General features: G+C 42.3%; 1 protein-coding gene across 1 annotated transcript in view; it reads left to right on the top strand.

The window, feature by feature from the left end:
• The window catches only part of cunh8orf34 (chromosome unknown C8orf34 homolog), a 157063-nt gene that overhangs the window by 66614 nt on the left and 78259 nt on the right, over window positions 1-12190 (top strand). The window contains 3 exon segments of the mRNA XM_042332422.1: window positions 3198-3336; window positions 4755-4886; window positions 6472-6600. Of these exon segments, the coding sequence (XP_042188356.1) occupies window positions 3198-3336; window positions 4755-4886; window positions 6472-6600 (400 nt within the window).

Raw genomic sequence — 12190 nt, 5'->3', positions numbered from 1 at the left:
ATCAGCTTGTGTTTCAGCTTGCGGGACTGAAATGGATGTTCTGTCACCTTTTCACCTCAAAACATCTCAAACAACAATAACAACAAATTATATTTGTATAGCGCCTTTTATGTCAGGAGGACATCCCAAGGCGCTGGACAGCCAGGGACCCGCATCCAAGCTGGTGGTTGCAATCAGGAAAGGTAGAGGACAAGGAGGATAGAGGTAAGAGGGTGACTGAAGGCATGGTCAAAGAGGAGGGTCTTGAAGGAGACAAGGGAGTGGACGAGGCGGAAGGACTGTGGGATGGAGTTCCAGAGGGTGGGGGCAGAGGCTGAAGGCCCGCCTGCCAATGGTGGGGCGGCAAAGTTAGGCGACATGAAGTAGGCCGGAACCTGCTGAGCGAAGTGAGTGGACGGGTTGATAGGAGGTTAGGAGGTCACAGAGGCCGTGGAGGGCTTTAATAGTAAGGACCAGGATCTTAAACTGTATCCTCTGAGTGATGGGGAGCCAGTGGAGCCAGGGGAGGATGGGGGTGATAAGAGTCGTGGAGCCTGGTGCGGAGGAGGACATGGGCTGCAAATAACAGTTTACGTATGGCCAATGGCCACTGGGTTGGACAGTGCTGGTCTAGGCTGTCACTCCATCCAGTACAGTGTTGGGAGAAGCACTGAATTATCAGTCTTGCCTTCCTTCAGATGAGACAATAAACTGAGGTCTCATCTGCCTGTTCAGGTGAATGTAAAAAGATGCCATCGCACTATTAATAATAATAATCCTTGCATTTGATCTAGCGCTTTTCATGTCGGGAGGACGTCCCAAAGCGCTTCACAGAATATACTGTAAAGTGAATTGACTGTATATTTGTGGGCGAACGCGGCAGCCAATTGCGCACAGCAATGTCCCACAAACAATCGTGGATTGAAAATGACTAATTTATTATTGTTTTGGTTTTGGAGGGATTATTATTAGGCGTGTGGAGTAAGGAAACTTGCCCAAGGTTTCGCCCTCTGCCTGGAATTGAACTCAGGTCTCTCGCTTGCAAAGCGAGTGCTCTAACCACTGAGCTACAGGACTCCACTATTCGAAAAGAGAAAGATTTCTCTTGGTATTCTGGTCAACAGTCCCCCAGAAAAATTGGTCATTCACTTCATGGCTTTTTGTGGGACATTGCTGTGCACAAATTGATTGCCTTATAGGCCTACAAAATGCACTGTTGCTAAAGTTCTTTGAGACATCCTTCCAACATGAAAGATGCAATATGAAATGCAAGTTTTTTTAAATCATATTTTCTTGTTGAATGGTGGCGGTTGGAGCTAGTTAAACGTGTGGAAGAATGCTTGCTTCTCAACAAAAATCAGTACCATGTTAACCTTTGAGCCACAGCGTGTGGCACAGTCAGTTTTAAGGTAGTTACTGTGATGTAGTTCATAGAATCGCACAGCACAAAAAGAGGCCATTCGGCCCATCGAGTCTGTGCCGGCTCTTTGAGAAGTTGAAGGAAGAAGATTCACACACCAGTGGATTATTTGGCAACTCAGCTGGTCGCATTTTTCAATTATGTATTTATTAACGACATTGTCAATTAACACATCATAGGTCACAATTTTCATATCAAATGTCTTATGAACCTTTAGAGAGTTATTAAAGCAGATCAGATTCATCCCTGTATTCCTCTGTGCTGATGGAAAATTCTGTACACTGGAGATATACTGTACAAGAATGACATTTATCTAGTGAGCTACATATTCTCTTGCCTGAGGTGTAAAATGTATTGGTGTAAATTCTCAAGCTACCTTAACACTATTCAATATAATTACTGTGAATAAGGATGGGTAATGTTATAGTAACTGAATTTGTTAGATGGTGGTTCTGAGAGCTGCTCCATTTATTGTATGCCAGTGAGCTATCGTTGTGCAGCTTTGCACATCCACAATACCCTTTGTACTGTGGGAAGCCGCAATTCTTATGAATTCCGTCCAGTGGGAAATCTGGAACCATGTTACCTTCTCTAAAAACAATCAAAAAGTATGGTATCAAACTGCCTTGAGAGACTCTAAATCACTCTCTGATTTTTCTGTCTTTGCTTCTGATCAATCAATGTCGGACAAGGTTTTACTGAGACAGATTACTGTTTGTCTTGTACTGGGTGATTGCAGACTGTGAAGGTGCAATGCCTCTTTTCATCAAAGCCTGCATATCTCAGCAAGCTTCAAGAGCTCAGTGCGTTGGCACAATAAAGGAATTATTTATCATAGCCCTTCCTGATGTGAAGATCCCATCTGTTTTAGTCAATCTCTAATGAATTATCGATAAGGCATTCAGCCATTAACACCAGCCTTTCATTGGGTGCTTCGGTGGAATTTAAATGTACATATACTGCTGTTTGATAGCACTAATTAAACAGTCGTGTCCTTTTAATTTAATTCTAGTTACATCTGCCTTGTAACCTTTGTAAAATGACTGAGCCTGGTTGTCATGTTAAGTAACTATATTGAAGTATACAGCTCCTTCCATCGTCTCAATGCAAAGCAATGTAATGCTCTCAGTGTCTTGTCACTGAATGCTTAATAATAATAATCCTTGCATTTGATATGGTGCCTTATCAAGTCTTTGAGACGTCTCAAAGCGCTTTACAGAATATACTGTATAGTAAATTGACTGTATCTTGTATGGGTGAAACGAGACAGCCAGTTGCACACAGCAGTGTCCCACAAACGTGAATAGAGTGACCAAATTATTATTATTTTATTTATTTAATTAATTTTTTGAAGGGATTATTATCCCTGGAAAGGCAATCCCCCAATTGACTAACCGGGTTCCTACTTATTGCTAGGTGAATGCTTAGCAAAGATTCCAAGCCAAACTCACCAGTTCTGATCATTTTGCACAAAGTGCACCCCAGATGGCACCTGCACAAACAGTACTGAAGGAAACTGAAGCTCAAAATGAGATTTTCACCATAGAAATGACCAGCACAGAAGAATTTAGCACATCATGTGCAATTTGCACCTAGTATAGAGTTGGGACGAGTTGACTTTCACTTGTGTGAGGACATACTTGTAGTTCAGCGAATGTACGGGTGAGGACAGCGGACCGCCAAGGTCTCTTGTGGTTCTGTATTATGTTCTTATTTCCATGTTCTGTGTTCCTATTTATTTAGAACATTAGAACATCGTAAAAGGCATTTTTCTTTTTTCTTGCTTTATTTCCTGCAGGAACTGATGACAAAACTGATAACCGAGACCCCTAATCAGCCGATCCCCTTCTTAATACATCATCTGCAAGCTAAGCTGGGGAGCCCCAGCCAGCTACACAGGACCTTATCAGGCTCTGCTGCCCTTTGGGCAGAAACAGGTATGTCAGCTGCAGCAGGCACTGCTTTGTACAATGTTTTTCAAGACATTAAACATCAGAAATGTGACAACTTGGTCCAGTTGGTACTCTTACCTCTGTTGAGAAGGTTGTTTAGGCCCTACATTCAGACTTGAGCTCGCAGTCTATTCTGACCCTCCAATGTAGGACTCAGGTACTTTCATTTCACAGTGCTTTATATACACACACACACACACACACACACATACATACTTACCTGGAAGATAACTGAAAACCACTTTATTCTGACTTTAGGATATTTCTGGATGGAATGTTAAACGGGCTGAGTAGATGTTTATCTCAACTGAAAATTTGAGCCTTAATAAAATCTTGACAAAGTTCCATGTAGGAAAAAAGGATATAATTATCTGCTGTAAATGCAAAATGAACACATATGTATTGAGAGCTCTAGGAATGAAATTCTATTTTCTGCTTTTAGCAACTTTGACGATGTGTATTTAAAATGTAAACAATTGCAACATAAGTGCTCGTCAGCGAACCCTTCACACTTAATAATAATAACAATTCTTATATTTGATAATTTGTCTATAATGTGTCATGGGATCATTAACATCATCCTCAACAGGATGGTGACAGGACCTTGGTTTAACATCTCATCCGAAGGACAAAACCTCTGGCAATGCAGTGCTCCTCCAGCACTATGTTGGAACATCAACCTAGACTGTGACCTCAAAGTCCCAGAGTGGGGCTTCAACCCACAGCCTTCTGACCCAGAGGCAAGAGTGCTACCGACTGAGAAGCGAGAGTGTTCCCAGGCTAACACTTAGCTTAACAGCAATAGGAATTTCTTTCTCCTCGGGTCTTTGTTGCATTAATTATAAGATAGATTGCATTTCCGTTTATAACCATTAGTGATTGTTAGATCCCATTTTGGGCTTTCTTGACTTTGAGAGTAATCTCCGATTGCAGCCTGTCCATTGATCTCTCAAAAGAGATGTCTCAGAGGGCACATCGAGAGATATATAAGACACTAAAAGGAATTGAACAAGTAAGCCCAGAATAATATTTTCCGATATGCTCGGCAGTGAGGTAAGAGTCACAGATTCAGGTTGTGAAGAGCAAGTTAAGGACAAGATGTATTTTTTTGCATGGGTGTGTGAGGGTGAGGGGGTGGTGTGGAGGAGACTTAATAGCTGAAATGGGTTTATAATCATAATAAAATAATAATAATAATCCTTTCATTTGACATAGCGCCTTTCGGAGGACGTCTCAAAGCGCTTCACAGTATATACTGTAAAGTAAAGTGGAGGGACTGTGTGTTTGTTGACTTATTAACCTATATTTTGAGCATGTTTGAGTGCCTTGTTTAATTAATGACATATTTATTTGACATCATTATTTACCAGCAATCTGATTAATAATTTCCTTTCTCCCTTCAGAAAACAAGGGGTCCCGGCGAGATTATAGAGGCTATGACAAACCATGGCTGGCAAATGCCAAAAAGCCCAAAAAGTCAAAGAGTGACCTTGCTGTCTCCAACATTTCTCCACCATCACCAGAATCCAAGTCCTGTAAGGATGTCTTCTTTATGTGCTTTGCTTAGTTTTTTTGCTCAGGGTCAAGAGCTAATGTTACTAGCTTTGTGAACTTGTACATAACGCCTATAGAAAATAGCAAAAGTGATTCATTATTACTATATGATTATTGTGACACTGGAACTCCCTCACTGTATCCCTCGGTCGCTCCCTCGCTATCTTCCTTAAAGTCTTAAGGCTTTTAGACCTCACTTTTGGTCATCTTTCTACTCCTTACCCTCTTTGGCTTCCATCCCCAGCTCGGTTGCCCAGTCAACAGTCTTAAGTGCTTTGAGATGCACTCACAATATGAAACGAATGAAGCTCTCTGAGTAGTAACTCTTCCCTCCACAAGCTGCAGATCATCCAGAACTCTGCAGCTCGCATCCTCTCCCGCACTAGGTTCCGTGACCCCATCACCCCCACCCTTGTCCGGCTCCACTGGCTCCCCATCCCTCAGAGGATAGAATTCAGAATCCTCGTCTTCACTTACAAGGCCTCCATGTCCTTGCCTCCTCCTACATCCCTGATCTGCTGATCCCCCTATTAACCTGTCCGCTCCCTCCGCTCAGCAGGCTCCAGCCTATTCCAGGTCTCCTGCCCGACTCACCCTAACATCGGCGGCCGGGCTTTCAGCCTTTCTGCCCCCACACTTTGGAACTCCACTCAATAGTCCCTTCACCTTGCTCCCTCCCTTGCCTCCTTCAAGACACGACTCAAGACTCTCCTTTTTGACCGTGCCTTCAGCCATCTTCCTATCCCCTCTGCCCTCCCTCAGCCCAACTCTGCTCCCCAACTCTCGGGTCCTGATCCCTGACTGTTCAGCGTCTGGGGACGTCCTCCCAACGTAAAAGCCACTTTACAAATGTCATTTTGTTGAAGTCTTTTCAATAATGCAGTACATTCAAAATCCCTTTTCTGTACAATCCTGTTTAGCCCTTTAATATGTCTCGAACACATGATAAAGCACTATATCATTTGCAAGGATTATTAAATGGCCAAATGTGATTTCTGGAAACTGTTAGAGTTGGAAAATGCTGGAGACGAAGACGTTATACTCTCTGGCCTTTTTTCTTTCCACGGTTCAGAGACTTTTGGAAATCACAATTGGATGTTTTGTCAAATTTATTATAATCCTAATAATAATCCTTGCATTTGATATAGCGCCTTATCACATCTTCGAGATGTGTCAAGGCACCTCACTTTAGAGTGTAAAGTGAATTGACTATATATTTTGTGGCCAAACAATAAAGTATTTTGTACAGCTCCTGCATATTAAATATCAATTTATTTTGAAGACATCCTTATCTTCTCAAAATAAGTGTTTATGAACTTTGTATGTGTGGACGGCGGGTGGCTGAATTGAATTTGATGTCTTCCCATTTGGGATTAGCAACGCCTTCCCATTTGGGATTAGAGGTGCTGTGTGTGCATTTCCTTCTCAAATTAGGTATTGTGGATATGTCGCCTTAAATTTGCCTGCTTTTAATGAGAAGTGTTTATAATACGCATGGATGTCAGTGTGAATTAGTGAGGGAAAACTGCTGGAGACCTGTTCTTACAATTCATCTAATGTTTGCAGTGCCAAGGTCAATAGAACATGCTGCGTGGGACTGGCGTACTAAACCAGAAAGCCACAACTTTGATGAACTTAACCACATCCTTCAGGAAAGCAAGAAACTGGGCAAAGCACTGGAGAGCCTTTCTCGCAGTGAGTGTGATTTGTGCTGTGAATGGGAAAGAGATGCCTTTTAATCACAATCACCTTGTTCTTATTCTATAAGAAAAAGGTTCAATTATTTTTGGTCAGCTGGGTGTCTAACACATATGGAAACTCGTCACGTGCTTGAGTAGCCGAAACAATCTGAAAGTTCCACATATCTGTGCCACCTGTGTCTGGAATGGGATGCACATGCTCTCCACGAGGGATGCACTCTGCTTACCTGATTACGGAGAGTATTTGGCACAGGTTGGCAAGACCCAGGGTTTGGGGACTCCAGAGTGTGCGTTGGGGTAACTGCTGGAGTCTAACCACATAAAATGGCATAGCTTGCCATAGGATCTGCTTCCTTCCATTATAATGTAATAATACATTAGAAGTGTATTTAGTAATGCAGGTGCAGACTGGAGTACTGTATTAGCCTTTTAGAAGTTTAGCTGAACTATGTCAGATAGTGTCCATGTCGCTGTTAAGTTGGATTGTCATTTTTTTCCTGTTTTTTAAAAAAAAAGTCTATGAGTTTGGTCTTCTGTTTTAATTTGTAAATATATAATTCAAATTTACCAATATAAAAGCATCATTTTACCCATTTTACAACATCCCATAGTGTGTATAAAAAAAATCCATACAGTGTTGCATAAAAAAATCTTTTGACAATGAAGCTTTTTTAAAAATGAATATGCAGTGGGTGTTATAGTACAAAACAAAGTCAGATCTGTAAAGCGCCATTCACATTGGGAAGACGTTCCAAGGCGCTGAAAGTAGGAATAAGCACCCGAGAGGCGGGGTGGGGGGAGGGGGTTGGGATCAGGGAGGGTGTAGAGCAGAATGGGTAGGAAGGTTGCCGAAGGCACGGTCAAAGAGGAGGGTATTGAGGCGTGCCTTGAAGGAGGGAAGGGAGGGAGCGAGGCGAAGAGAATGTGGGATGGAGTTCCAGAGGGTAGGGGCAGAGAGGCTGAAGGCCAACTGCTGATGGTGGGGCAGATTGGGCAGGGGACATGGAGCAGGCCAGAGCCTGCTGAGCGTAGGGAGCAGACAGGTTGATAAGGGGTTAGCAGCTCGCAGAGGTAGGGAGGGGCAAGGCCATGGAGGGCCTTGAAGGTGAGGACAAGAATTTTGTACTCGATCTTCTGAGGAATGGGGAGCCAGTGGAGCCAGGAGGGGGTGGATGTGATGGGATCACGGAGTCTGAGACACGAGCTGCAGAGTTCTGGATGATCTAGTTTGTGGAGGGAAGAGTTGGGAAGACCGACAAGCAGGGCGTAGTCGAGCCTGGTTGTAATGAAGACGTGCATGAGGGTTTCGGCGGCCTGAGGGGTGAGGCAGTGGCGGAGTCGGACAATGTTGCAGATTTGGGGGAAGGCAGAGCAGGTAATGGCACGGATGTGGGGGAGAAAGGACAGTGAGGTGGAGTGTGTATCCTTGAATGCTGGTGCTGCCAGTGCCTGAAGTGCGGAGGCGCTGGCGCAAACCAATCAGGAAAGCCTCAGTCTTGCTGATGTTCAGCTGTAGAAAGTTAAAATGATTGAGGCAAATGAATAGTCAGGCAAAGGTTAAGTTTGTCAATACCAGCTCAGTCAACTTTAACTTCTTTACTTAGAGGATAATGCTCTTTACTCAGAGGGTAATCAGCAACTGGAACATAATGACTCATTTTAAACAAGTCTAACTGGACTAGTTTAAAATAGCAGGACCTTATGATGGATGTTCTGAAAGGATGAGCCAAAGGGCCTTCTTCATCCAAACTAATCTTCTGATCTTGTGATTCAGCACGTCCAGAGGTAAAGTCTGTAAGATTAAAAAAAACTGTGACCAGGTCATTTTCACAATCCCTTTGCCTTACTCCCTCTCTTGCCTCCTTCAAGGCACGACTCAAGACCTTCGTTTTCGATCGTGCCTTCAGCTGCCCTCCTACCTCTTTGCCCTCCCTCCCAACCCTGCCCCCTCCCATGCTCAGGTCCTGATTCCTGACTGTTCAGCGCCTTGAAATGTCCTCCTAACATGAAAGGCACTTTACAACTGTAATTTTGCTGTTGTTCTTCTTTTCTTGAGAAACTATTCAATTACAATCTAACCTTAGTGTTCAGGATGGAGTAACAGTTTTGGTAATTGATGGCTTACTACCTCAAAGGTGTCAACAGAAAATCTGAGCTTGTAACATTCATAAAAAGTGGAATCATCATTGGGTTCATCAGATAACAACCTTCCATTCACTCAAGCATGGAAGTTTGGCACTGGCTGTAGAAATTTATCTTATTTCAGGTGTCTTTCTGTTTGATTTTGTTCCTTCTTGTTTAAGAGATGAACTCATAAATATCATCCATTGACATCTGGTGCAAAGAATTCAATCAGACCTTCTATTCACTTAACTGAAATTATCTCTGTTCTGCAGCTGCCAGGAGATTGCCTTGTTGCCCTGCAGATTAGTTTTGTGTGAGATACAGTTCATGTTCGCATTTTATAATCTTTTGTGATAACTACAGCAGGAATCAATAAGGTGTTATTGTTAGTGCAGTCTTCAAACGCAAATCAAATGGCCTTGTTTGAGCATGTTTCATTTTTAGGTGGTTCCAAGTCCCACGAACCTCTACGAAGTAAACAACCTATTTAATCTAGTTTGTTGATACAAACCAGGAGAAACTCACTTCAGATAGTGCTATGGGCTCTTTGATGTTCACCTGAACGGGCAGATGGGACCTCGTTTTAATATCTCGTCCATAGTAAGGCACCTCCAACAGTGTGGTGATCCCCTAGTATTGCACTGGAATAACAGCCTAGACTGTGAGCTCAAAGTCCTGAAATGGGGCTTGAACCTACAACCTTCTGACTCAGAGCGAGAGTGCTGCCAACTGAGCCAGGCTGACAGCTTCCATTATACTTCCTGTCTGAGTCAGAAGGTTCTGGGTTCAAGCCCCATGTCAGGACTTGGAAGTCATATGGTCTAAGTTGACACTCGAATGCATTGCTGAGGTTGTGCTGAATTGTTGGAGGTGCTGTCCTTTGGATAAACCATTAAACCAAGGCACCATCTACCTGCTCAGGTGAACGTTAAAGATCCCATAACACTATTCAAAAAAAGAAGGGAGTTTCTCATGATACCCTGGACAACATCATCCAGATAAAATTGGTAATTCATTCCATGGCTGTTTGTGGGATATTTCTGTTTGAAAATTGTCTGCCATGTTCACCCACATAGCACACAGTCACTGCACTTTGCAGCATATCCTATGAAGTGCTTTGGGATGTCCTCCTGAAGTGAAAGGCACCATACCAAATATAAAGATTATTGTAAAAGTGGATACAAATAATTTCAGCACAATTCTAATGAGACCACAGGAATGGAAACTACCTGTCATTTCACTATCCTGAAACCATTGCTCCGAGAAGACAGAGGGGACAGCAAGCCTCTATATGAACTACGTGCTGAACATTGTGTACCTGTTTGTTAAATGGGTTATAGTTTTGAGGATAGACAAGAAAATTTAGCTTGTTTTCAGTAGAACTCTCAAATGCAAATATTATTCTGAGGGAAGGTTTCATTGGAGATCTGACAGGTTTCAAAATTCTGAAAGGTTTAGATAGATGATCTCCAGTAAAAGATTATTCTGGCTGATTTGTGAATGGGTGATGAGGGCATAAACTCGCATTAGAGAAACGCTGCAAGAATTAAGGGGGAAATTAGAAGAAGCTTTTCCACATCAAGCGTTATTGGAATGTGAGATATTTTCCAAAAAGTAATGATAATAATAATCCTTGCATTTGATATAGTGCCTTATCGCATCTTCGAGAAGTCTCAAAGCGCTTCAAAGATTATACTGTAAAGTGAATTGTCTGTATATTTTGTGGACGTAACGTGGTAGCCGATTGCACGCAGCAGCATCCTACAAATAGTCTTGGATTGAGTGACCAAATTATTATTATTTGGAATTATTATCCCAGGAAAAGCAGGATTGCTCGATGGGCCAAACAGCTTCCTCTTAGGCTGTCTTTGCCATACTGGTATCATTTGGCGAGACCTATTCATTTGACATTGCCCAACTGTTTGAAATGAGCTTTTGTTCGCTTCTCAGGGGAGCATTACTTTGCTTTTGTGCTTTCACATGACCCCCCTAAAGTATCAGAAACTACAGAATTCACTCAAATACTGGAGGCAGTGACGTCTACACATCAGGAGCAAATAAACAACCCATTAATGTTGACATTCTGCCCAGTTATTCTCAGTAGCTACTGATATCACCACGTTTGAAGGCTGAGGTTCTCTACAACCAGCTATATCGATGACTCACAGGCGTGTAATGGTATTAGCCCGATTAAAGGTATGAGCAGCTTGGAGTTGAGTGAGACAACTCCAGAAAGAATTTTACTGCCTTAAATACAGGATTTGTGGATTAAAGAGAATGAGCCTGCCCACTGTTAATCTGTTATGCTTTTTACTAGAATGAAGAAGAAAAGAGGGTTTTTTTTTCAAGGAAGGATATTTGCTTATATCTTTAATAACCTGTGCATTCAGTTCACTGCAAGTTAATCCTGGGAACTTACTTACAATGGATTCCTAGTACGGAGTCGTTGGTAATCTCAGTATGTAGCACCAGGGTGCAGAGTTTCACATCTCTGACCGATTAGTTCAATATTGGTATCCTTCCATGATATTTTATGACTTGTATCTTACGATATAGAATCATAGAATTATACAGCACAGGAGGAGGCCATTCGGCCCATCATGTCTGTGCCGGCTCCTTTAAAAGAGCTATCCAAATCCATCTCACTCGCCTGTGAGGGGTTGTGGGTTTGAGCCCCACGTTTGAACTTTAAGATCACAGTCCAGGCTGACACTCCAATACTGTGCTGGGGGTGTGTTGCATTGTTGGGGGTGCTGTCGTCGGATGAGAAGTGAAACCGAGGTCCTGCTTCCCTGTTTAGGTGACCAAAAAAGAACATGGCACTAGTTGAAAAGAGAATGAAATTTCTACCATTGTCCTGGCCAACAATCCTCTCGATTTAAAAAAAATTGTTATTCATTTCATGGCTGTTTGTGGGACATTGCTGCACTCAAATTAGCTGACACATTCACTACATTTTACATTGTATTCCATTGCATGCTTTGAGATATCTTTTCAACATGAAAGGTTTTCCATCAAATGCAAGGATTGTTGTATTATATTTAATTTCAAATTCTTTCTCTTACCTCAGTGTGGGAAAATCTGAACAGAAGACAGACACTATGTGATTTCTTTATCACAATCAATGAGATCATTTAGGAATTCTATGCAAGTGACTTCAAGATGCACACAATCGTTTCAAAGAAAATAATATTTCTGTTTGACACATTTTCTCAGCTCACTTATCATGTTTTAATAATAATAATCCTTGCATTTGATATAGCGCTTTTCACGTCGGGAGGACGTCCCAAAGCGCTTCACAGAACACACTGTAAAGTGAATTAACTGTATATTTGTGGGCGAATGCGGCAGCAATTGCGCACAGCAATGTCCCACAAACAGTCGTAGATTGAAAATGACCAATTTATTATTGTTTTTGGTTTTTTGGAGGGATTATTATTAGGCGTGTGGAGTAAGGAAAC

Source organism: Callorhinchus milii, unplaced genomic scaffold, assembly GCF_018977255.1.
Source record: "Callorhinchus milii isolate IMCB2004 unplaced genomic scaffold, IMCB_Cmil_1.0 Scaffold2, whole genome shotgun sequence".
Taxonomy (NCBI): Eukaryota; Metazoa; Chordata; class Chondrichthyes; order Chimaeriformes; family Callorhinchidae; genus Callorhinchus; species Callorhinchus milii.
The sequence above is the reverse complement of the archived record's forward strand: the minus strand, read 5'-3'. Positions and strand labels throughout refer to the sequence as shown.